General features: G+C 39.3%; 1 protein-coding gene across 1 annotated transcript in view; it reads right to left on the bottom strand.

Moving 5' to 3' along the window:
* The window catches only part of med13a (mediator complex subunit 13a), a 105,122-nt gene extending 78,777 nt beyond the window's left edge, over positions 1 to 26,345 (bottom strand). Inside the window, exons 1-2 of the mRNA XM_079804804.1 lie at positions 25,709 to 26,345; positions 21,951 to 22,185 (exon numbers count right to left, since the gene is read on the bottom strand). Coding sequence (XP_079660930.1) covers positions 21,951 to 22,185; positions 25,709 to 25,774 — 301 coding nt within the window. The 5' untranslated portion in view covers positions 25,775 to 26,345. The remainder of the gene's footprint in view (positions 1 to 21,950; positions 22,186 to 25,708) is intronic.
* Between the last annotated feature and the right edge of the window lie 1,030 nt (positions 26,346 to 27,375).

Below are 27,375 nucleotides of genomic sequence, written 5' to 3'. Positions count from 1 at the left end.
TCATGTTTATTTCAGGTTTCAGACATTTAAATGTTCATAAGTACTAGCAAAAAACACACACTGATGTCTATGAAAGCGGCAATGACAATCCTTTCAGGCGGTTATAATTTGACTAACGTTACGTGTTTTATTCACATCAGATAAATGCACATTATATAGTAACTCTATAGTTTACTCTATTCTTCTTCCAGTTCACTGGTCACTTACTTTCATGTATTTTGTAAGACGAGAATGAACTCAAGTGTTGTAAATCCGACAGATCTGATTCTGAGGCGCAAACTAACATGGCGCCGCCCATTGCGCTTTATAGATCAACTAACACACATTGACTCACACATTTGAACATCAGATAGTTCGTGACACAGTTAAGAAGTTTGTGAATATTTTGAATAAAAAGAAAAAACGAAATAAACCCGATACAGCTGAGCTGTCAGCGCTATTGCGGCTGCTGTGTCATGTGAGAAACATGACGCGTCGTCATGGAAACATTAAGGCGATGCGTTCTAAAATATTTAGCCAGAGAATATGATCATATTTCAAAATAAAGCTGAAGCTCGAAGCTGGTTTGTAGCAGAGCAAGAATACAGACGACTGCTGTTATTACTGTAACTGTTTAGAGTTATATTAGGCTTGTTGTAGTTGGGTGGCTTAGGTTTTACTGTGAATTTGTAAATATGTCAATTATAATTTGTAAATAAGTAAATTGTGTTTTGTATTTATTTATATTCATACATTTAAGTATACATTAAACTTTTAATAAATGGTTCAATTTAAATAATAAATAAATAAATAAATAAAAAGCCATTTAATGTCATCCACCTCGTTTGGTGGCCTTTAAAAAAAAAAAAAGTATCGGTTCAGGCACCGTTTAGGCACCGGAACCGTTTTAAAAGTATCGGTTTGGCACCGGAATCGAAAAAAACCCAAACGATACCCAACCCTACTTATGAGCATTCCACTCTGTTAAAAGTGGCGCACATAAGCCAGTGTTTAATATCAGGCACGTCCTGCAGTTTAGCAACAGTAGACTGCATTTTAGAGGTGTGAACCTACACTGGTCTCACGGTTTGGTTCGATTACGATTATCGTGCCATCGATTCGGTTCAATTCGATTTCACGATGTATCACAATGCATTGACGATGTACTGCATCCTCATACAATTTTGTCAGTCAGTTATATGAACTGAACCTTTAATTTTACCTGCTCAAAGAAAACACGCTTCTTGAATGTATCAAACAAAACTCAAGTCTGGGCACAGAAAACAACAGGAGCATTTAGAACAAATACACAAAATACTATCTGCGCTCAATAGACCTGTCACGATTATAAAATAATCGTTTGATCGCGATTAATTGGTCTAATCGCGGTCATTACAGGTGATCGTTATTATTGCCCACTATTAGAAGACACAAGGGGGCCCAGTAGTTAGTAGCGGGAAGTTCGGATCATTTTACAGACTCGGATCTTTGAATCTCGTTCAGCAAAATGAAAAAAAAAAATTTGAGTCATTTCAGCATAACCGGAAGAACGAAAGACTCGGACAGGGCGGAACCCGAACCTCGAAAGATGAACGAATCATTTCTCTTTCCGGTTCTGACAGCATAGTCTACTATAGGACTGACAGGAAGAACGAAAGACTCAAACCCGAACTCGAGACTCGAGGGATGAACTAATATTTTCTGTTTCATGTACAGAACCTATGGGATTTTGCGCACACGCGCGGCCAACAAAATGAACGGATCACTCTCTGAGACAACTCGGTAGTCCCGAGTCATATTAAAGAATCATTCGTTCATGAACGACGTACCTGCAGCACTCTACTTCTACCGGTCTCCCTCTGAATTCATTACGCTGAGCATTACGTTCAATTTATATTGCCCTGTTGATTTCTTCATCCTGAGTTAGAGCAGCAGTTATTCAACAAAGATGGATTTAGTTTCAAAGCCGAAAACGACAACGCCAATCAACATGACATCATGACTTTGCTTAAACATACACGCCACTTTCTAAAGCCAAATGGCGTGTTATCTGTACACATTTTGAGCTATCCGCGTGTATGTCTACGCCGTGTGATTCCGCGTGTATGTGTACGCCGAAACGAACCATCATCTCCGCGTGTATGTCTACGCAGTGTGATTCCGCGTGAATGTAAATGGATTTATAAACGTACTAAATTATGTTTTTTTTTGAAAATGTAAAAATGCAGAATGTTTCTTGTGATGGGGAGGTTTAGGGGCAGTGTGTGTGTGTGTGTGTGTGTGTGTGTGTGTGTGATGGGTAGGGGCAGTGTAGGGGGATAGAATGAAACGGCGTTGATAAACACGTTAAAAAGCGATTATGCGTCTTTATAGCACTCCAAAATGGCATAGCGAATTGGCGTGTCATACATAGGTTTCCTTTAATTTCCAAGTTGGCGAGAAAGTAGCCTACATGTGCATATGTGCAACAAGTACTGCTTCTGAAAGAATGTTCAGTACAGCTGGCAACATTGTCACCCCAGTTAGATGCTGTCTTAAGCCAGAAAAAGTCAACATGCTAGTGTTTCTTTCCCGTAATCTATCAAGCCATTAAGGAGCATGATTGTTTTTATTTCAGAATTAGATTTTTATGGCCTGTTCTGTTATGATCATAGTTTATATTTGTGATTCATTGTTTCTGTTATTTACAGAATTTTCAAATTTGTAAAATATATTTATATTTTACTTTAGTTTGGAATGAGATATTGACAGTCCTTTTTGTGTTATGGTAACTTTATGGTGATTGTTTCTATTATTTATACTTTCATATACATTTACATTGTTTCTTTAAATGTACACATTTCTGAAAGATACATATTTTTAATTGATTAAATTACTTTAATATTTAAAGGCTTTAAGTGTATTAATGTGTTATTGCAAGTGACAACTTACAAGGGATTCAATTAAATAATCACAACAATTTGTATGACAATTAATCGTCAAAGCCCTAAAACAGGCAATAAATCGCCAAAGCCCTAAAACAGACAATTAATCGTCATAATCGCAATTATTTATTGGACAATTCATCGTCAGCCAAATTTCATAATCGTGACAGCCCTAGCGCTCAATACAGTCAAAGCTAAAGTCTAAATGCATCTGGTTGTTGAAACCACATATGTAAATTTTACTCCTCGCAACAATGCAAACATTTTCGGGTGAGCGTGTTATGGGCTATATGACATAACCAGATATGAGGGCGCTACTGAAGCACGCGTCGCCGCAGACGAGCAGCTGCGCATCTATTCATCAAGCAAACGCACAAACTACCGAAAGTAAAGTTGCAGGTGCTCAATATACAATCATATTCATTAAAAGTAAAGAAACTGAACGATCTGACCAGTGCTGTTGCCGCGCGCTCTCCTATTGCGGTCTTTGATTTCTCATTTCAAAATCAAAGACCGCAATAAGGAGAGCGCACGGCTCAATGATGATTAATAAAATGCAGCCCATATCTGTTGTTTTCGGTGTCGAGAACATTAAATCTGCATATAGAGCGGGAAATGAAGATCGGATTTATATCCGTTTTGCGGAGATACATTTATGTGCCCAAGTGTAAATGAAATCGTTTTGATTAATCAGATAGCTTTGATTTACACACAGCGCATGTGTTCTCCAGGTTGTGCTTACCAGGTTGTTCATAAAAGCCGAAATGTGCCCAGATGTTGTCTTTTAAAGTAGTTGGAGCATTTTAATCACTCACTCGCGTCTCGCCTCTCTCTGCCATTGTATGCTACCACGACAAAGCACGTACGTGACAAATGACGTCAGAAAAAAATCAGTACATTAGTATTGGTTATGGTCTATTACTAAACCGATGCCAAATCGCCCTCGTAGAAACGATCAATTTCGACACCCCTACTGCATTTTACAACATTCACTTATTCAGCTGATTTGGATGTTAAGTTTTGCTTAGGGAGGAAAGAAAGCACAACGGTGTGAAAAAGGAAAGTGCAAAGGACGGAATGCGGCAGCAGCACAATAATTGTTTTACCTCGATTGTCTTCAAGGCTCTAAATATTCCCAAAATTTTATCTGTACGACCTCAAAATATATTTGGGAGCATTTGTGCAAATAATTGTTGAGTAGGCTTGCTACGATAGTCGGTGTTGCCGGTGTTACCGGTGTCCAGACTCAATACCGGTTACATCACTTGCCCACCGTGGCACCGCCCACCGTCTTTTTGATTTTTTTATAGTAATAAAATAATTTAGTTCAGTTAGAGAACAGACAATACAAATAAAAACTGAACGTATCTGCTTAATAAAGCATGACCCGACCGTGAGTCTCGGCAGCGGCAGGAGTCATTCATCAGATTTAAGAGTGAGGAGCTGACTGAGATGATCGCGGAAGATTTGGTTTCAAAGCGAAACGTAAAAGCACCTATTTAAGGGAGTTTGTCATTTGTTTTGTTGTTGTGTTTTTCATTAAAAATAATACACTAATGAACCCATAATTCAAGCAACCCGCAGCCGAATTGGCGCTAATTCAAAACCGAAAGTTAAATGTGCACGGCCGCACAGAGCGCGCATTGTTTACTTTCGCCTGGCTCCGCAGTGCGAGCCTCCGCTACGCTGACTGCGCGCATTTCTTTTTGCCGCGCGCACCCTCGCGCTCGAGCGGGCGCGTCGAGTATAAACGAGGCTTTACGGACGAACTGTTATTCATTCATGGCGTGCATCTCAATCATAGACTGATCAATGCTTGATCAGTGCCCTGACTACTGAACTAGGGAACTGATTGAGACGCACCCATGGCCTCAGAGCGCGCATTTACAGACGAGCTGTCATTCACGGTGTGTGAATACGCAACACTGGCGCGTTTTCAGTTCAGAGCGGTCGTGTGCATGTTACTTTCGGTTAGATAGAATTAGTGATTTAAAAGCCTCCGCCGGTGATACCGGTATTACCGGTGTTGTCACACATCAATTAACCGGTGGGAAAATTTCCTCACCGTCACATCCCTATTGTTGAGGTGCGACCCGTTTTCATTTCTTTACAAAACGTTCACTAATACAGGGCTCAACGCTAAGAATTTTTAGTGGCTAAAAGTGACTAGTGGCTCAAATTTTTACCTGCCCTGCCAAAATGTTCACTGGCCCTACCACAAAAAAGTAATAAATAAGTAAAATAAAATATGCCTAGTTATTGTTTTAGATGTTTTTCATCCATGTAACCTTAATAAATAAGTTTATGACACCAAAATCTACTAGCCTAACTCATATACATTTTAAATATTGTTAAAGACCGTGAGTAATAAAATAAGAACAAATAATCAAATTACAAGCAACAGCACAAATAAAAACAACACAACAAACATACAAAGGTCTAAATTTCATGTAGGTCTAAACTAGATTTTCAGGTACAGAAATAGTAATCAAATGTAAAATATCACTGCATAGTCTTCACTGTATAAATATAGATTAACCCTTATTAAAGTTATTCAGTCAAGAACAGAGAGCGATTTTTGTTTGATTAAAGAGCACCTATCAAGGAATTTTGAAATTTACCTTTCATATAGTGTGTAACATAGATCTAAGTGAACAAAAACATCCTGCATAGTTTGAATTATGACAGTGCACTGTATATATAGTTATTTTCTTTCAAAAGTAAGAGTCGACTCTGAGTCATTTTTAAGAATCGTTAGAAGACCGAAGCTTTTTCTCTGACTAGATGACGTCAACTTGTCAAGTTATTTGAATACGATACGCCCACTTATTGCGCTCCAAGACGCCAGTGAAAACTAGAAAACATCATGGCGACGAGACGCTGTGTTCTGAAGTGCGACTCAAAAGCAAACTTTTTTCATCTGCCCAAGGATGAGCATTTGAAGACTAAGTGGCTTGAAGACAAACCATACATCGTCGCGATTGTGTGTTTATTAGTCGTCAAATGTATGTTTCGCGATCTCAGGAAGCTTTTATTATGGACTTCTATTATGGCACATGGTTCTTCTTCGTCTGTCTGTACATGGACTACACGTGCACAGAGCGCCCTCCGGCTGCCAGTATGAATTGAAAACAACACATAAGAGACTCAATCGCTCATGATTAGGCTATATCTGCGCATTTTGAGGAAGTATTGAATAAAAAAATACTCCTCTGTTTAGAAATTTGACACAGACATATGAGAATCTATCAATATGTCTCCTCATCTGCACACTTTTGAACTAAAAGCCCTGAGGGATTTTGATTTGTCGCGAGTCTTCGTGAGGAGAATAGAGGAGTTTTTTTTATGAATGAGATCAGCTGAGGCTCATATTACAATCAAACGGTACAGACGCGGTTTTCATATTCATAACTCCTGACACATATTAACAAATTACCGTCACTATAAGACTTTGATGGGTGTTCCGTTTCCGAAAATATCTGCACAGACTATACCAATCACAACTGACTGGGTCATCTGACCAATCACCGTAGATTAGCGTCACGTAAAGGCGGGGTTTTGAAAAGTGAATCACTAAAGGAATCATTTGAGAATCGCTGTCAAAACAGGTAAAAATAAATGCATATTATAAGAAAACTAAAGTCTTTTTTGTCATTGCATGCATGCAAAACTGTTGTTGGGGACTTCTAAAACAATATTTGGAACATTTTAAATGCCATGATAGGTGCTCTTTAACATAAAAACAGCAGCAGGATTATTAGGCTGCTGTCACTTTAAGAGCTGCACGGATCCAATATACTGTTACATGTGCAACTTCTCACATGTTTGCACTCACTTAAGACATAACATTGTTTACAATGATACTCGACAAGACGGGCAATTTGACAATGTTGTGTGAATATGTCCGTGCTAGCTCAGGAAGTTCTAGGTGTGAGCTTGGATGTGCACACAAAACTTAAATTACAGCGCACGAGTACGCGGTTACTTTCGCGTCTATGTGTGCTTGAATATCTAAAAAGGCAAGGCTTAAAATGCTCAAATTATCAACTTCCGTGAAGATGCAGAACTGGCCCGGTCAGGCAAGTGACAGTTTCATAAACTGGCCCGAGTGTCTTTCACGCTGGCCCCGGGCCATCAGGCAGTCCTTATTGTCGAGTTAAGTAAGCACGCTATACTTCAGCTTTCACACTCCGCACAAACACATGGATTAACGTTAGATTGAGCGGCCATGTAAAGTTGCTACTACTTACATGTTTGAGGATGATGGATGATAGGCTAACGTTTGGATTTCCTACCCAACATACTGTAATTACCACAAGGATAAATCATTAACAATCTGTCCCTCACAGACACGGATCTATATTTAAGGGCTGGACAACTAATCAAAATCTCTCAAAAATTCTGAACCTCTAACCAACATAATTTTCCCATGTCAGTTATTTCGTTTTTTTTAATTCCGTTAAAGGAACACTCCACCTTTTTTGAAAATAAGCTAATTTTCCAACTCCCCTAGAGTATTAGTACTAGTAACTAATTAAACTACTAACATGTGTAGTCATGTGACTCCGCCCCATCCAGTCAGCTGCATGGAAGCAACATGGAGGTGAAGAAATAAAACCCCCAAAACGAGATCACTTTTCACTTGCGTCCTCATGAAATTTGTCAATTGTATGTGTTTAAAGGCTTGCCAGTTTGAACATTCATGTGATTTTACATCATTCAAGAATAACAATATGGAAAACATTGCACTTCAGTGCTCGCAAGCTGTTTTCTGTGACACCGAGCCGAGCCACATTGTGTGTCTGACAACGCGTGAGCCCTGAAGTCAATTTTACTTGCGTCTTCACTAAACTTGACTGTACAAAATGTCAATTGTCTGCGTTTTAATGGTGCGTTCACACCGGACGCGATTCGCGCGAGTGATTTACATGTTAAGTCAATGCAGAGACGCGAAATGGCATTCTGCGGGGCGAATTGAGCGTTTTGAACGCGGGAATCGCGCAAATCGCTCAAGTTGAAAAATTTGAAAACAGGAGCTTGCTCTAGTAGTGACAACAATGAGGAGAAAATCTGTATATTAATATCTGGTTCAGACAATATGATTATCACTGTGATAACATTAAATGACATGAAACACAACCCAGTCTCTTTTTGTTAAATGCAAGTTTATGTATGATCAATAATACAAAAGTATAAGTAAAAGGTATAATAAGCTATACATGATCGCCCGTTACAAGACAAATTATAGCTCGAGACACCACAGAGACATCAGAGCCAGCGGCAGACGGCAGAAGGACTGGCCGAGGAAAGGTTGCTCTCGCCGGCGTTGACAAGCGCTGACCGCCGCTGTCCGCTGGAGCTCACAACTCCGAAAACGCCAGATAAAATGTTCAAATAGGCACTCTTTATTTAAATAAACCACAGATTTGAGCTTTAAACAACTACATTATCGACTGAAAAAGTCTTAAAACTACGTTGTCACACATTAACAGTAGATTTTAACAAAAAAAGACGTGTAAACACAGCCCATGTCAGCCATTTCTCAACGAGACGAGCCGCTGGCAGAAGCCCCGCCCATGACGCGAATTCGGTCTGTTGTGCAGTGAATATCACGCACGATTCCCGCGAATGAAGCGAGTAAACTCAAAATGTTCAAGCGTCCACCTTCGCGCGATCAGCGCAAATTATTCGCGTCAATCGCGTCCGGTGTGAACGCCACATAAGGCTTGCCAGTTTGAACATTCAAGCGATTTTAGACAATCGGATGTGTATCGTTATTTTGCACTAATGCACTTATACATTTTGGCACAAGAACGCTCATACAGACAGTAGCTCACACATTACGTGAAGCACGGGCAGAGAGACATTCAGGACCGCAGAAACTCATTGTCAATACTGTCGTGTGATTTATCACTAAAGTAGCTTAGAAACTCGACAGTTATAGCATAGCTTTTCTACTTTTGAAATAACTACAACCCACAGCTTCATAATTAATAGACGGTATGACATTCTCACACACACACACACACTCGCTCTCTCATTAATGCATTCAAATAAATGTACTGGTACTGTGCTAATTTATCTGTATCTGATTTAGAACGAGCAGAAATCTGTAAGAAATGTTACGACCCATTAGACAAAATAACTGCTGAAAGTGAGCCAACATCAAAGTAAGTTTCCTTCAATTACAAAAGATAAGAAAAGCACTCTTTTATTAGAAAGAAATATCCCACCTTTAATAGTTTAGTGATATTAACAGTACAAACCTGGGCCAGTATTCATGAAAAATCTTAATGCAAAGAGTAGCTCCTAGTGACAAAATTCTAAGAAAATTCTTAGAAAGGTGGGAGTTTCCTCTAAAATTTTAAGACAAAATCATTGTAAAGAAAAAAGTAATTCAAAGCATCTCAGCCCTTTTAGAGATCTTAAGGTCCAAAAGTGTTAGGAGTATGAGAAGAAATGTGTCGCACACAATGCATGAGTGATTTAATAAGACACTACACATTAGATCGTGCAGGGATCATGTTTGTGACCGATCTTATTAGAGACACGCTAACATCTCCGACACAGCAATGAAATGTCATAGCGCCAGAAATGGAAGCAATCACTACATTAACATATTTGGCAACTGGAAATGCAACTATGCAGTAGGGATGGGCATTTCAAGCAAAAATTATATTCGAAGATCGCTGGGAATTATTCGATTTTTATTCGAAAATCGCAACTCCTCCCCCGCATGCACGCGTGTAAAGGCTACACACATATAAACAGAGAGAGAGACCATTCACGCTCTCAATCTGTAGGATAACAAACTGTTTAATTAATTAGGGAATAGGCTATATCAACTCAAGCCATATATTTATTGTAACATGCTGAAAAATATGACTGTAATGTGACATTGCCCCAAGTTACCTGATAAATGCCACAAGGGTATTTTTACTCAGGGCGTTTTTACTCTGGCATTTTAGTTCGGAATGGGGCACGGTTAGCATGAAAAATTGCTAATGTGAAAGCTTACCTACAGAGCTTGGTGTGCACTGAGGTACCGAACCCGAGAACACACAACCGGAGTTTGGTTGCTCTCGTAGGGCCCTATGAAATCCGTTTTATTTTTTCCCAAATTCCGTTTTATTTTTTCCCAAATTCCGTTTTTTCCGTTTTAATTTTTGCTAATTCCTTTTTTTTTCGTTTTAATTTTTGCAAATTCAGTTTTTTTTACCCTTAACTGTTATTTTAGTCGTAAAAAGAGTGTTTTTAATGTTAATATAATAGAACATAAAACATAAAATAGGAATGACAAACATCAAACAGGTAACAAACATCACATTTACTTTTCAGGACAAATACTGCAACATAACACTGCACTCTAAGCACTTCAAGTCACAACTAGATATTAGTGCTGTGAATTGATAATTAAAAAAAACCCAGAATTAATTGCATTTTTCTGTAATTAATCATGATTAATTGCAATTAAAAACATTGGAGTTTTTAATATTTTGATATTGTAATAATTTCAGTTACTCTCCAAATTAATTTAGAAACAATTTAAAGACAGCATATTTTAAATGTGTGTTGTAATGGCATCTTTTTATGAATGAAGGCCAGTATCACTGATATTAATGTCTATATGAAACATTGATGACGTTACATTACAGTATAACTGAAAGCTACCGATTTCACCATTTATTAGGCTTTAAAAAATAACTTTTAATTTAATTGAACTTAAAACAATCTTTACATAAACCCATTATAATAAATGTTATATTTACCTGTGGCCTTCCCTGTCATAGTCTACACAGAAATTGAATAAAGTTATCAACACCTTTCTTAACTGCATAAATAATAAGTGAAATATAGATGAATCATCATTAAAACTACAATCTTCTGTTCCCGTTGTTCTTTGAACATTAATGACAGACATTATCAGTGCTCCTGTCACTTTAAGAACAGCCGCTTCTGAACATGATGTGGATAATGCTGCCTTCACGTGCTATCGGAAATTTGATGATTCCGACTTCTGAAGTCGTGATTACGAGCGCATTGCATTCAAGTTTCAAAATGTGAGGGCGTTCATGTGCAATGTTTACCTAGGAAACTCGTATATTACGATAATTCCGAGAGCACGTGAAGGCAGCATAAGACGCGCTGATCCGCGCATCTCATTTTCTCTCAAGTTCATTTAAGGCATTATTTTCCATACAGTACATTGAAGTGCATTAAAAACAAGGCAAAATACAGCAAGCACTACCTGAGGGAACTGCTCGGCTCTGTACTGAGGGCGGTGTGAACGGGGCTTTAGCGTTGAGTTTCTTAACTTTTCCGCTGATGAAAGCAGAGCCGTGGTGAGCCGCTTCACCATACTTTCATTGTTTTGAAGGCGGAGCTGAAATAACGGGAGGGGTTGAGTCGCCCAGATTTGCTTCCCCCGGTCTGCATTTTCCCCAGACATACGTTCTTCTCCCACACAAAACCGCATTTCATTCCAAATATGTCAAATTCCGGGAAATTCCGCGTTAACAATAGATTCCGCGTTAATATGCCAATTCCGCGATTCCGTCCGCGATTCGGTGATCGCGGAAATCATAGGGCCCTAAGGGAGGAACGAAAGCACACCGGTGTGAAAAAGGAAAGTGCAAAGGACGGAATGCGGCAGCAGCACAATAATTGTTTTACCTCGATTGTCTTCAAGGCTCTAAATATTCCCAAAATTTAATCTGTGCGACCTCAAAATATATTTGGGAGCATTTGTGCAAATAATTGTTGAGGTGCGACCCGTTTTCATTTCTTTACAGAACGTTCACTAATACAGGGCTCAACGCTAAGAATTTTTAGTGGCTAAAAGTGACTAGTGGCTCAAATTTTTACCTGCCCTGCCAAAATGTTCACTGGCCCTACCACAAAAAAGTAATAAATAAGTAAAATAAAATATGCCTAGTTATTATTTTAGATGTTTTTGATCCATGTAACCTTAATAAATAAGTTTATGACACCAAAATCTACTAGCCTAACTCATATACATTTTAAATATTGTTAAAGACCGTGAGTAATAAAATAAGAACAAATAATCAAATTACAAGCAACAGCACAAGTAAAAACAACACAACAAACATACAAAGGGCTAAATTTCATGTAGGTCTAAACTAGATTTTCAGGTACAGAAATAGTAATCAAATGTAAAATATCACTGCATAGTCTTCACTGTATAAATATAGATTAACCCTTATTAAAGTTATTCAGTCAAGAACAGAGAGCGATTTTTGTTTGATTAAAGAGCACCTATCATGGAATTTTGAAATTTACCTTTCATGTAGTGTGTAACATAGATCTAAGTGAACAAAAACATCCTGCATAGTTTGAAATATGACAGTGCACCGTATATATAGTTATTTTCTTTCAAAAGTAAGAGTCGACTCGGAGTCATTTTTAAGAATCGTTAGAAGACCGAAGCTTTTTCTCTGACTAGATGACGCCAACTTGTCAAGTTATTTGAATACGATACGCCCACTTATTGCGCTCCAAGACGCCAGTGAAAACTAGAAAACATCATGGCGACGAGACGCTGTGTTCTGAAGTGCGACTCAAAAGCAAACTTTTTTCATCTGCCCAAGGATGAGCATTTGAAGACTAAGTGGCTTGAAGACAAACCATACATCGTCGCGATTGAGTGTTTATTAGTCGTCAAATGTATGTTTCGCGATCTCAGGAAGCTTTTATTATGGACTTCTATTATGGCACATGGTTCTTCTTCGTCTGTCTGTACATGGACTACATGTGCACAGAGCGCCCTCCGGCTGCCAGTATGAATTGAAAACAACACATAAGAGACTCAATCGCTCATGATTAGGCTATATCTGCGCATTTTGAGGAAGTATTGAATAAAAAATACTCCTCTGTTTAGAAATTTGACACAGACATATGAGAATCTATCAATATGTCTCCTCATCTGCACACTTTTGAACTAAAAGCCCTGAGGGATGTTGATTTGTCGCGAGTCTTCGTGAGGAGAATAGAGGAGTTTTTTTTATGAATGAGATCAGCTGAGGCTCATATTACAATCAAACGGTACCGACGCGGTTTTCATATTCATAACTCCTGACACATTAACAAATTACTGTCACTATAAGACTTTGATGGGCGTTCCGTTTCCGAAAATATCTGCACAGACTAAACCAATCACAACTGACTGGGTCATCGGACCAATCACCGCAGATTAGCGTCACGTAAAGGCGGGGTTTTGAAAAGTGAATCACTAAAGGAATCATTTGAGAATCGCTGTCAAAACAGGTAAAAATAAATGCATATTATAAGAAAACTAAAGTCTTTTTTGTCATTGCATGCATGCAAAACTGTTGTTGGGGACTTCTAAAACAATATTTGGAACATTTTAAATGCCATGATAGGTGCTCTTTAACATAAAAACAGCAGCAGGATTATTAGGCTACTGTCACTTTAAGAGCTGCACGGATCCAATATACTGTTACATGTGCAACTTTTCAGATGTTTGCACTCACTTAAGACAGAACATTGTTTACAATGATACTCGACAAGACGGGCAATTTGACAATGTTGTGTGAATATGTCCGTGCTAGCTCAGGAAGTTCTAGGTGTGAGCTTGGATGTGCACACAAAACTTAAATTACAGCGCACGAGTACGCGGTTACTTTCGCGTCTATGTGTGCTTGAATATCTAAAAAGGCAAGGCTTAAAATGCTCAAATTATCAACTTCCGTGAAGATGCAGAACTGGCCCGGTCAGGCAAGTGACAGTTTCATAAACTGGCCCGAGTGTCTTTCACGCTGGCCCCGGGCCATCAGGCAGTCCTTATTGTCGAGTTAAGTAAGCGCGCTATACTTCAGCTTTCACACTCCGCACAAACACATGGATTAACGTTAGATTGAGCGGCCATGTAAAGTTGCTACTACTTACATGTTTGAGGATGATGGATGATAGGCTAACGTTTGGATTTCCTACCCAACATACTGTAATTACCACAAGGATAAATCATTAACAATCTGTCCCTCACAGACACGGATCTATATTTAAGGGCTGGACAACTAATCAAAATCTCTCAAAAATTCTGAACCTCTAACCAACATAATTTTCCCATGTCAGTTATTTCGTTTTTTTTAATTCCGTTAAAGGAACACTCCACCTTTTTTGAAAATAAGCTAATTTTCCAACTCCCCTAGAGTATTAGTACTAGTAACTAATTAAACTACTAACATGTGTAGTCATGTGACTCCGCCCCATCCAGTCAGCTGCATGGAAGCAACATGGAGGTGAAGAAATAAAACCCCCAAAACGAGATCACTTTTCACTTGCGTCCTCATGAAATTTGTCAATTGTATGTGTTTAAAGGCTTGCCAGTTTGAACATTCATGTGATTTTACACCATTCAAGAATAACAATATGGAAAACATTGCACTTCAGTGCTCGCAAGCTGTTTTCTGTGACACAGAGCCGAGCCACATTGTGTGTCTGACAACGCGTGAGCCCTGAAGTCAATTTTACTTGCGTCTTCACTAAACTTGACTGTACAAAATGTCAATTGTCTGCGTTTTAATGGTGCGTTCACACCGGACGCGATTCGCGCGAGTGATTTACATGTTAAGTCAATGCAGAGACGCGAAATGGCATTCTTCGGGGCGAATTGAGCGTTTTGAACGCGGGAATCGCGCAAATCGCTCAAGTTGAAAAATCTGAACTTTGGCGGATATTCGCGCCGCGTTAACCAAACAGGAGCTTGCTCTAGTAGTGACAACAATGAGGAGAAAATCTGTATATTAATATCTGGTTCAGACAATATGATTATCACTGTGATAACATTAAATGACATGAAACACAACCCAGTCTCTTTTTGTTAAATGCAAGTTTATGTATGATCAATAATACAAAAGTATAAGTAAAAGGTATAATAAGCTATACATGATCGCCCGTTACAAGACGAATTATAGATCGAGACACACCACAGAGACATCAGAGCCAGCGGCAGACGGCAGAAGGACTGGCCGAGGAAAGGTTGCTCTCGCCGGCTTTGACAAGCGCTGACCGCCACTGTCCGCTGGAGCTCACAACTCCGAAAACGCCAGATAAAATGTTCAAATAGGCACTCTTTATTTAAATAAACCACAGATTTGAGCTTTAAACAACTACATTATCGACTGAAAAAGTCTTAAAACTACGTTGTCACACATTAACAGTAGATTTTAACAAAAAAAGACGTGTAAACACAGCCCATGTCAGCCATTTCTCAACGAGACGAGCCGCTGGCAGAAGCCCCGTCCATGACGCGAATTCGGTCTGTTGTGCAGTGAATATCACGCACGATTCCCGCGAATGAAGCAAGTAAACTCAAAATGTTCAAGCGTCCACCTTCGCGCGATCAGCGCAAATTATTCGCGTCAATCGCGTCCGTTGTGAACGCCACATAAGGCTTGCCAGTTTGAACATTCAAGCGATTTTAGACAATCGGATGTGTATCGTTATTTTGCACTAATGCACTTCTACATTTTGGCACAAGAACGCTCATACAGACAGTAGCTCACACATTACGTGAAGCACGGACAGAGAGACATTCAGGACCGCAGAAACTCATTGTCAATACTGTTGTGTGATTTATCACTAAAGTAGCTTAGAAACTCGACAGTTATAGCATAGCTTTTCTACTTTTGAAATAACTACAACCCACAGCTTCACAATTAATAGACGGTATGACACACACACACACACACACACACACACACACACACACACACACACACACACACACACACACACACACACACACACACACACACACACACACACACACACACACACACACACACACACACACACACACACACACACACACACACACACACACACACACACACACACACACACACACACACACACACACACACACACACACACACACACACTCGCTCTCTCATTAATGCATTCAAATAAATGTACTGGTACTGTGCTAATTTATCTGTATCTGATTTAGAACGAGCAGAAATCTGTAAGAAATGTTACGACCCATTAGACAAAATAACTGCTGAAAGTGAGCCAACATCAAAGTAAGTTTCCTTCAATTACAAAAGATAAGAAAAGCACTCTTTTATTAGAAAGAAATATCCCACCTTTAATAGTTTAGTGATATTAACAGTACAAACCTGGGCCAGTATTCATGAAAAATCTTAATGCAAAGAGTAGCTCCTAGTGACAAAATTCTAAGAAAATTCTTAGAAAGGTGGGAGTTTCCTCTAAAATTTTAAGAAAAAATCATTGTAAAGAAAAAAGTAATTCAAAGCATCTCAGCCCTTTTAGAGATCTTAAGGTCCAAAAGTGTTAGGAGTATGAGAAGAAATGTGTCGCACACAATGCATGAGTGATTTAATAAGACACTACACATTAGATCGTGCAGGGATCATGTTTGTGACCGATCTTATTAGAGACACGCTAACATCTCCGACACAGCAATGAAATGTCATAGCGCCAGAAATGGAAGCAATCACTACATTAACATATTTGGCAACTGGAAATGCAACTATGCAGTAGGGATGGGCATTTCAAGCAAAAATTATATTCGAAGATCGCTGGGAATTATTCGATTTTTATTCGTAAATCGCAACTCCTCCCCCGCATGCACGCGTGTAAAGGCTACACACATATAAACAGAGAGAGAGACCATTCACGCTCTCAATCTGTAGGATAACAAACTGTTTAATTAATTAGGGAATAGGCTATATCAACTCAAGCCATATATTTATTGTAACATGCTGAAAAATATGACTGTAATGTGACATTGCCCCAAGTTACCTGATAAATGCCACAAGGGTATTTTTACTCAGGGCGTTTTTACTTTGGCATTTTAGTTCGGAATGGGGCACGGTTAGCATGAAAAATTGCTAATGTGAAAGCTTACCTACAGAGCTTGGTGTGCACTGAGGTACCGAACCCGAGAACACACAACCGGAGTTTGGTTGCTCTCGGAGCTGAGCCACGATTCACGTGAATGTGCAAACCACACTCGGGTGCGCATTTGTTCTGGAAGAAAGTAACCAGCGCATGCGTTTTAGCCGATTACAATGTCATTAGTTCAATAACATACACGTAAAAGATGATAGTGTTGATGATTTAGCTGAGATAAGATCGCGAGAGCGAGCCTGCAGTGTATTCGCGCATAGAGTGCAATCAGGGCAGCAAATGAATGGCAATTCACCGTCTCCTCAAAAGAGTCTGTTTGCAAGCTGCAAAGCCGCATTCAAGCGACACACATACGGTTAACCCAAGTGTCATTTATCCAGCTGCACATAATAGCACCAAATTAATTGAAAAAAGCCCAATATATTGACCCGCGTTCTGTTTTCTATCACGCCCGTGCACGTTTGTGATGACGTAAGATGAACGCAAACGCACCAGGGTTCAAGTTGAGTGTGAAACCAGACCAACACTGCGGAGGCGGAGGGAACAATCAGACTCGGACCGCAGCAAACGTGCCCAGTATAAAACACCCTGAGAGCTGACTGGCAGCTTTTAGGTGCGTTATTGGCAGCGCCTCTTGTTACATGAACGCGTCAGCACCGACAACATGGGGATTTTTTTGACGATAATCGCACATACTATTCGATATTCTATCATTAAATAACTAATCGAATATTCGAAAATCGCGACCCATCCCTACTATGCAGCAGTGATGATTTGGGTCTGTCACAACCTTCTATAAGCAAAGTGATCACACAATTACCGCAATTTCAGAACCTTATTGTGACACTGTTCATTTCCTATCAAATTCATTAATTACAACATTAACAGCATGGTAAATAAAAAATAAAGATTATATATACACACATACATATAAATTATGAGAGAGCGAGAGTATGGTAAAATAGGACTAAATGACGCCTGTAATTCAAAGTGAATGCTTCTTGGATAACCAACCAATCAGTCTTCAAAAGAATGCCATACGTAAAAGACTGTCTGTCCCGCCTCCTCACTAAGATAAAAGTTTTCATATTTTTCTCGCTCAGAGTTGCTCTCAGATCTGTCTGAATCACTCTTATGGTGCGTTCACACCGGACGCGATTCGCGCGAGTGATTTACATGTTAAGTCAATGCAGAGACGCGAAATGGCATTCTGCGGCGCGATTGAGGCGGCGCGAAGGACGCGAATCGCTCAAGTTGAAAAATCTGAACTTTGGCGGATATTTCGCGCCGCGTTAACCAATCAGGAGCTTGCTCTAGTAGTGACAACAATGAGGAGAAAATCTGTATATTAATATCTGGTTCAGACAATATGATTATCACTGTGATAACATTAAATGACATGAAACACAACCCAGTCTCTTTTTGTTAAATGCAAGTTTATGTATGATCAATAATACAAAAGTATAAGTAATGTATAACAAGCTATACATGAAATAAAGCAAACAATGCAGTCAAACATTCAAAGTCAGTGCTAGTAGGCTAACGTTACAACTGCAACGTACAGTTATAGCCTAAAAATATAAAGTAATGAAACTTATCTTTGCCCTCAGCCTAAACGATTTGCCAGGGAACAAATTATAGATCCATGAGACCAAAGATCGGCCGTTACAAGACGAAATATAGATCGAGACACACCACAGAGACATCAGAGCCAGCGGCAGACAGCAGAAGGACTGGCCGAGGAAAGGTTGCCCTCGCCGGCTTTCACGTGCGCTGAGCGCCGCTGTCCGCTGGAGCTCACAGCTCCGACAACGACAGATAAAATGTTCAAATAGGCACTCTTTATATAAATAAACCACAGATTTGAGCTTTAAACAACTACATTATCGACTGAAAAAGTCTTAAAACTACGTTTTGTCACACATTAACAGTAGATTTTAACAAAAAAGAGACATGTAAACACAGCCCATGTCAGCCATTTCTCAACGAGACGAGCTGCTGGCGGAAGCCCCGCCCATGACGCAAATTCGCGTCTGTTGTGCAGTGAATGTCACGCGCGATTCGCGCGAGTAAACTCAAAATGTACACGCGTCCACCTTCGCGCGATTAGCGCAAATTATTCACGCGAATCGTGTCCGGTGTGAACGCCACATTAAGCTAAATTAGGAGCTTTCTGAGAGCTTCAAGAAGCTTCAAGAATACGGGCCCAGGTCAGAGAACTATGAGGGCAAAAAAAACAACAACAAAAAAACAAATATTCATTCATTAATCGTAATTGAGGTAAAATGTCCAGCCTTAATCCACACACTTTAGTTGTGGTGCTCCTAAAATTTTGCTGGTGCTCCTAACTTTTTGAAGGTAAAAAAAAAAAAAAAAAAAAGGATATTTTCAAGCCTTGATATTGTTTTCATACTCGTTGGAAGCCAAAATCGACATTGACAATCCATTACGATTAATCGCACAGCCCTAGTCAAAAACGCACGTGACCACATTGTATTTGTAACGTAAATGATAATACACCCTGATGCAGATTCCCAGACTGCGTGTATACTCAACTGTAAATCCATCACTGCATTAAAACAAGGCTCACACACAGATATGAGCATATTCATAACTTTAACACGTGAAGTTTGGGTAATACAAGCTAAAATCTAAAAAGACATCCTCTCAAAACACAGGCAAAATGTGACGTCCTCACAGGAGACATATTTGAGATGCATGCTTAACAGTAACACCAGGTGAAAACCAGATCTTAACATCTATGACAGAGTGGAGAATATGATGATGAAAAGGTCAGCAGCTCCAGCCACTAAGACCAATCTTAAAATGTCCACGCTTTATTGAGCTTCCTGTGACTCAAGGTTGTCTCTCATATTTGACAAAAGGCTGAATTATGGCAAAACAATTATGGCCCATTCACTTGGTTCTTAATCTCATGAGACATGTGTTCCTCAAGTGGAGCGTACAAAAAAGTGATAGTGCCATCTTTCACTCGCTCTCCATCCCCTTTAAAGTCTCACTGGACCTGCTGTTCACTGATTCACACCTCCATTGCCAGGGTGCCTGTAGGGATCTAAATCAGGTGCTCTGTGGTCGAATATATTTACGTGTGTGTGCGTCTTAGGAGCTTAAACCGCTGCATCCCGTGGGTCTACAATGTGTTTGTATGAAGGCCAGCAGAAAGACAACTGCATGCGTGTTTGTGAAAAAGACATCAAGAAGTGTGTGTCAAGAGAGATGTCGAACGGGCAGCAGGTTCACACGTCTGTCGCAAGGAGAGAAGGTCAAGAAGCAGCGACCCTGATGATCTCAAGTATAACATTTAGTCCTGACACACAGGCTGTTTGACACTTTATCTGATCCGGAATTAGTTGAACAGAGAAGCACAGATGCCTACAAGAGGAACAAATTAAAAGTACACTGCTTAATGCGACATTTGACAATGTGGATTAGCACTCACATAAAATTAAATGCGCTTTCATCTGCAATAAAATTAACACTTGAATAGAGTTCAACTAACAGAATTTCCAACACCTTATGACCAATTAAAAGTCTTCCATGACTTTTCCGGCTGTTCTAGATGTGCAATCTCGAACTAAATAAATATTTTAAAGCAGGGCATAGCAAAAAAAAACATTGTATTTCACTCAAAAAAAATGTCCTGCCTGGAAATCTCAGTTCTCAGTATAATCCTGACATTTCCGGGGTTTCCTTTGACCGTGGGAACCCTGTTCCGGAGACCAACAAGTGAAGAAAGAAACAAGAGGTGTCAAGAGAAAGAGAGAAGCACATGTCTGACTCCTCCTCTGAAAGTCAAGAGACACAACAGGGATGCAGCCATTATAGCAAACATCTCCACAGACGAAAGGAAAATACAGCAATATCTCTTGTGGAGGGCGATATTATGGAATGGGTGAATTGGTCATTCTTTTGCCCATAATGCTCCATTTCTGTCCCTCCTCCGGCACAATGAACGGTATGAGGGAGGGTCAATGGCCAAATAATAATAAATAAATAGCCTCTTCCTATTTCTCTTTATCATCCCATTTTTCATTCCTTCAGTTTCACACTGTAAAAAAAAAAGAAAGAAAAAAAGGCATGAATAAAGATGGGGCTGGTCCATCTTCCTGGTCCATAAAGGACAAGGAAAAAAACAGGGAATGAGAAAGGTGGAAAATGAAAGCTTTTCCTCAGACATCCATGATGCTTTCTGCTCGTTCATGCTTCGGTGCTCTTCATTATTCCATCCTTCAAAGAGCTTAAGAAATAAAAATGAGGCAAAACTTTCTTCGATATTTCCTATTCCTTTCTTTTGTTTTTTTATCAAAGCGAGGGATTTGCACTCACACACATCGGTTGAGAAGTGACGGTATCACACACACTCCCACTGCTCTCTCTCTCTCACAATGCAACACAAACCCAAAGCAACAATAACCCTCAGGTCTGGGTCAGCACCGTGAGAACTAATCTTAAAAGAAAACACAATTACAAACGCATTTCACATTATTCCCGCCACACTGATCTACAGGTGATAACTTCCACAGAGATAAATCGAACACCTTCAAACCGCTCTGTTCAAACACAAACCGAGGCTCTTGATCTATTTATATCCCTCTAACGGTTCTTATAAACAGTTCAAATATTGTACTGTGCATAAACTTAATGGCACACTTTTTAGGTTTATTCGCAAGCCACAGAACCGACTTCTAAACTGAGACTGTAGAAATAACCACTGAAGATCTTTGCTTGGGCCTACGGCACTTTTTGATGACAAGTAACTAAAATGCACACACAAAGAGTGTGTGGGTGTGAGAGAGGAAGAAGGAGGAAGAAATTCAGAGAGACCACAGTCGATAGAAAAAGAGAGATAAAGTGGGCGAAAAAGGAAAATAGAAACTGAAAAACGCAAAACAAAAGTATTCGTTAGAGTCAGCGACTTATGTGTCAAAAAACAGAGCGAGCTGCCTACCTAGACAGCATCAAAAGGCCCAAGGGATGCTATGACCCCACATCACAGCATCTCTTTTATTTAAGCATCAACTTAATACACAAGAACCTGATAATATGGATTTTCCAAAAGAATGATGCAGGCAGCCCACTAGGTTTTGGACCAAGTTGCACTCCACAGCTTACCTGTCAGTTCGTGGTGGATGAGATCAGAGAAGTTAGGATCGTCGCCCCACCAGAAGAGCCAGAGCTCCCTGCGTCCCTGCCTCTGGCTCCGCCTCCACACGCTCAGCACATCCGCCTTTAGACAGCGGCTGAAGCTGCAGAGGATGGGGTCCTCCTCGGTGACCGGGAACAGAATGGGCGCAGAGGTCGGACCTTGCCACACGTACCTCTTCCATTTTATCCCCGTCAAATCAGCCTGTGAGAAAGAGAGATTGTGTTAACTTCTGTCAGCAAGGCTACTCACCACCTGAGAAAACACACATATTCGGCAGCATCTAAAAGTCTGATTTATTATCTGGTTTTAAGACCGAAGATAAACGGCATTGATGTGATGGAACAGACCCTAGACCAGCAGCACTTGAGCTATGAAACACTTAATGGATCCCAGGCCTGGAGTTAATCCTGCCTAACATGAATATAGAAATAAGAATATAAACCAATAAAACGTGCAGTGATGTTATACACATCCTTAATTTACTTGCCAGGACAGGTCATGCAGACCTCAGCTTTTGACGGCAGAATTTATAAAGAGAACACAAAAACAACCATTAACAATTATAATCTGAAAACCCTGACCCTTTTCAAGCCTAACAGCCGTCATTCTCTCTCTTGTGCACGCTGAGTTAGAATCAGAGTTCGTAATAACGCTCATTTGCTGCAAAGTGAAACTTGTTGCAGCTGTTGGAAAATATTTCCATCTGAAAAGATCAAACACCTGCAAAATATGCAAAAAGAACATCTGCAGAGGATGCACTGAAAAAATACAGCAGCAAAAGCTGTTACACACTTGTTACTGAAACTAAAAATGGGACAAAACTAGCGGTCGAAGTTTAGACCGTTGACAGCTGAGGGAGGGGGACCCAAAACGGACAAAAAGAAGAAATCTGGCTGAAATGTAAGAGCACTTTTCCAGCACAAAATTCTTGTTTTCCAAAAAGAGCTGTTGTTGTTGATGCAAGTCCATACGGTCTAAAATTAGTAACAACCACAATATGCAAAAACATCAATGGAAAGTGTGTGTGTGTGTGTGTGTTTTAAGAGCAGGAGTCATGTTCGGCTTGAGGAATCTGGCTCCTTTGACTTTCCACTTAAACTTGAGTGGTTTGATGGGTCACGGCCTTCCACATAACTTCCTCCTTTGTCACAACATCTTTCCTTCCTCTCGCTCCCCTTTTTCACTAGAGTTTTACAAGAACTCCTCTGAGCGCTGCCAGGAACGCCAGCAGATGCTTCTGGTGAGAATCAAAGCCAACAGCTGAGCTACAGGTGAAGTGACACCGACAGCCTTCTTGAGACGCACTCCATCTAACGGCCCAGAGCTATCGGACGCTTTCTCTGTTGCTCTCGCTCCCAAGAGACACTTATCAATAGCGTCTGTCTCACATTGCTTCAGCCACTCAAAAAAAAGTCAATCGGCGCCCGAAGACCGATAACCCCTGGAGATTCGTCCAATGACAGGAAAATAGCTTCACATGCACTCCAGGAAAAAAACTGTGACTGTTTTAACTGAAAGATTTCATCTTCACAAGCAGAATAACCCAACTGGTGTAACAAAGCGTGACATGTCAATCTCAGGAAGCCACAAGTTAACCTGCAACGTATTGCATGAAAATGTGCATCAGACAACATTAAAGTTCATCTCTGGCATGCTTTTTTTATTAGCACACTAGACAAATAAAAGTTAATAAACATGTAATAAAATCTTCCACATTAGTTGTTGGCTGATCAAGTTCCTTGCTCGATTTTAAAATCATATTTACTCCACTTGCGTGGCTAATATTATGCACTAAATCTAAAAAAGATGTGTGTGTGTGTGTGTGTGTGTGTGTGTTATGAGGCTGCAAATGTGTGTGCCGAGGTGAGACAGAGTTTCCCATGAGTTGAGCCTTACAGTCGTGTGCTAAAATTACACCAAGCAAAACAAAACGGGGTCAAACACTTTAAGAGCTTACATGTACAGAGAAATATGCAGATGGGCTGTTCTGCGTGATCATATGGGGATGCTTTTTTATCTGAACATTTCACACGCCTTGGATAAAACAAATGTAATTGTCATTGGGGGGAAAACGAGAGGAGGAAAAAAAAAGCACACCTGTAACTACGTAACAAAAAAAAAACTTCTGAGACTGAGAGCGCAAATGAGTTTCTGGAAAACTGCAACTATTCATATTCAAATCAAGCAATACATTCAAACTAAGTGTGCAAACAAGTTCTCAGCGGAGCCATCCATCTTCAGACAATATCAGAGATTGTGCTGTGGCAGTAATAAAACAGAGCAGGCATTAAACTGGATAAACTGAAGTTATATAATTCGCCACAAGGCCTTGACACTGCTCGTGAGAGTGCGTCTGTGTACTTGTTTTGCTGGGACACCTTTCTGAAAATGTCACATAATGTCTAAAAATGCAGGGCTGGTCCATAGTAACTATATATAGCTTAATCTGACAACAATAGAAGTCAATGGGATGCCAGAATGTGTGTACAAGTGCGTACACGTGTGTTCAGGGAGCAGAAAGTGCCATAAACAACCCTGCAGGCCCCAGGAATGCCCCATCTATTTCAAACCCCATGTCTCTTATTGCAGACATGAGGTAAACCCCAAACCCAGCATTGGTTATTTTGAGCCAAACAACCGATGCATGGCTCACGTGATTATTGCAAAACACACCAAATCCATCAAAACTAGCAGGAAAAGGGGCCTTTCCATGAAAAGGCTGACTTTTACATTATGAAAGGGCAATTTTTAAAGGGTTTTCATCCTATAAATTGATTGTTAATTTTAAAAAAAACGTGATTGTCATCTTTAATATATGTTGGAATTTAGTTTTACAGATCATGTAAGCGTTTATTATTAGAAAGGAGAATTTATTGTTTTCAATAATTAGTTTTTTTAATAATCTACTGACAAACATACTGAAAGAATTATGTCAAATCTGCAAATCATGTTAATACGGTGAAGTTATGATGAAAATAAAGTTGACACCTTACCTTGAAGGACAATTTTTTTATGCAAAAGACTGTAATGTCCACCTTTTTTTTATTATATGAAAAGAAAATGCTAAATACTAAATGTAAAACACTATAGTAGTATAAATAATACGTATCTTAAGATGTAAACACAGACCATAGAGATAAAAAACAGTTGCTGAATACATGTTTACGTGTTTAGAAACATGCTTAAAACCTGGTGTCAGGTTTGCATTGTTAAAATCATTGTTTAAAACACATGAGAGACACTAAAGGCACCTTTTGGTGGAATGACCTGAAATAAGCCTGAAGAGTAACTGTTAGCGTGTAAACATTCATGTAAACACCGACGAACGTGGAGTTTGAACTGAAGTCTAAAAGGCTTTGTTTTACACAAACTATACATAAATGTAAAAAAGAAACAGCGGAGTGATTTATACTTGCAAAACAAGTGCTGTTAAAACGAAACTTCAACTTTCATTCTGCCAACTCTCTTCCTTGCGTGCAATTCGCAAACACGTCAAATCAAAACACACACACAGTCGCTTTGCGTTAAGCCATCTGGTGCAAAATACTACAAACATGTAATCTCTTAAGAACGCTTACAAACAAGCAAATAAACAAGCAGTGTGTGTTTGAATCACACACATAACACTGGGCCCTGCTCGCTCTCTCTCTCCACTGAGGCTGATGTTAGCATGCTAGGCGGCTAAAAATGGCTGCTTTTTCCTTTTAGTTTTTAAATCTCTTACCAGATAGAATAGATTGGAATGGCAGTCCTCCAAGCTGGCCCCGTTCGGTACGAAACAAGAACTCATCCTTTCACTGCGCGCTCGAACATCCCATCATCGGGCTTTCCATGGAAAAAGAAAAAGAAGGTTTCTCCGAATTCGAGTCGAATGTGAACGGAATTATTTTTAAACAATCGGTGGGGGAATGGAATTCAACAGCCCCATTCGATCGCTCGCGCCTCCCGCGTTCAGCCCGAATTAGAACAAAAAAAAATAACGGCCTTAACCGTCGACGAGGCTGTGAGGGAATAGATTACATGTAAAAATAGAGGAGGAATGTGCTATTAAAATAGAAAAAGAAAAGGGAGAGCAAAAAGAGGCAACTCTCCCCCCCTCCCCCTTGGCTTAAAAACGGTTTTAGCTTAAAAACGGCTGTCCTACGCCTCCATCCCCACCAAAAGCGCTTTAAAAACGAAAAACATTCCGCGTTAAAAGCGTCGAAAGGTGACGAGAAACTACATTAAATGGCTCATTTTCATTTAAAAGCGTATAAGGTCTGTGTTCCTGCTGGTTTCCATTTGAATTCATGGATTCCTTTCTCTAATGGCGGCCACAGGGAGAACTCTGCCTCCCGGAGCCCATTGGCTGCTCGGCAGTCATGAGGGGCGTAACAACACTGTAAACGACGGCCGCTGCCGCTAGGGGAGCCACTGAGCAGATGCAATTACAACTGGCAGGCTTTCACCCTGCGCCACCTAGTGGACATTTACCAATGATTCCCACTTGTTTTACTCCTTGGATAGTTCAATGAAGTAAATTATATATTTAAAAATATAGTTCAATGAAGTAAATTATATATTTAAAAAAAAAAAAAGGTAACACTTTACAATAAGGTTCATTAGTTACCTATATTAGTTAACATGAACTAATAATGAAATGCACTTATAAAGCATTTATTTATCTTTGTTAATGTTAATTTTGACATTTACTAATGCATTATTAAAATCTTGTTAACATTAGTTAATGCACTGTGAACTAACATGAACAAACCATGAACAGCTGTATTTTTATTAACTAACTTTAACAAAGATTAACTAATGCTGAACTGAGGTGTTAGTTTATGTTAACTAATGCATTAACTAATGTTAACTACTACAACCTTATTGTAAAGTGTTACCAAAAAAAAGTTTAGGGTAAGCATTTTTTATTCATTTGAACAAATTGATACTTTTATTCAGCAAGGATACATTCATTTCATCAAAAGTGACAGTAAAGAATTTGTTACAAATTTTTTTTATTTTAAATAAATGCTGTTCTTTTGATATTTCCGTTCATCAAAGAATCCTAAAAAATAGATCATGGTTTCCACAAACATATTAAGCAGCACAACTGCTTTAAACATTGATGTTAAGAAATGTTTCTTGAGCAATAAATCAATATATTACATTGAAAAAAAATAACATATCTTTATTATTATTATTATTATTATTATTATTATTATTATTATTATTATTATTAATACATTAATTAAATTAAAAGATTAAAAAAATATGTTTTATCCCTGGTCACATTTTCAAAAAATGAAAATAAATAGAAACCTCCAACATTAAAAACACGTGAGTGAAGAAAATTATAAACCATAAGTATATGAATTTTTCTTTTTATGTAGGCTAACTTTTTTCATAATA

The sequence above is a fragment of the Gobio gobio genome (assembly GCF_949357685.1).
Source record: "Gobio gobio genome assembly, chromosome: 22".
NCBI classification, from domain to species: Eukaryota; Metazoa; Chordata; class Actinopteri; order Cypriniformes; family Gobionidae; genus Gobio; species Gobio gobio.
Note: the sequence above shows the minus strand (reverse complement) of the source record. Positions and strands in the feature narration are given on the sequence as shown.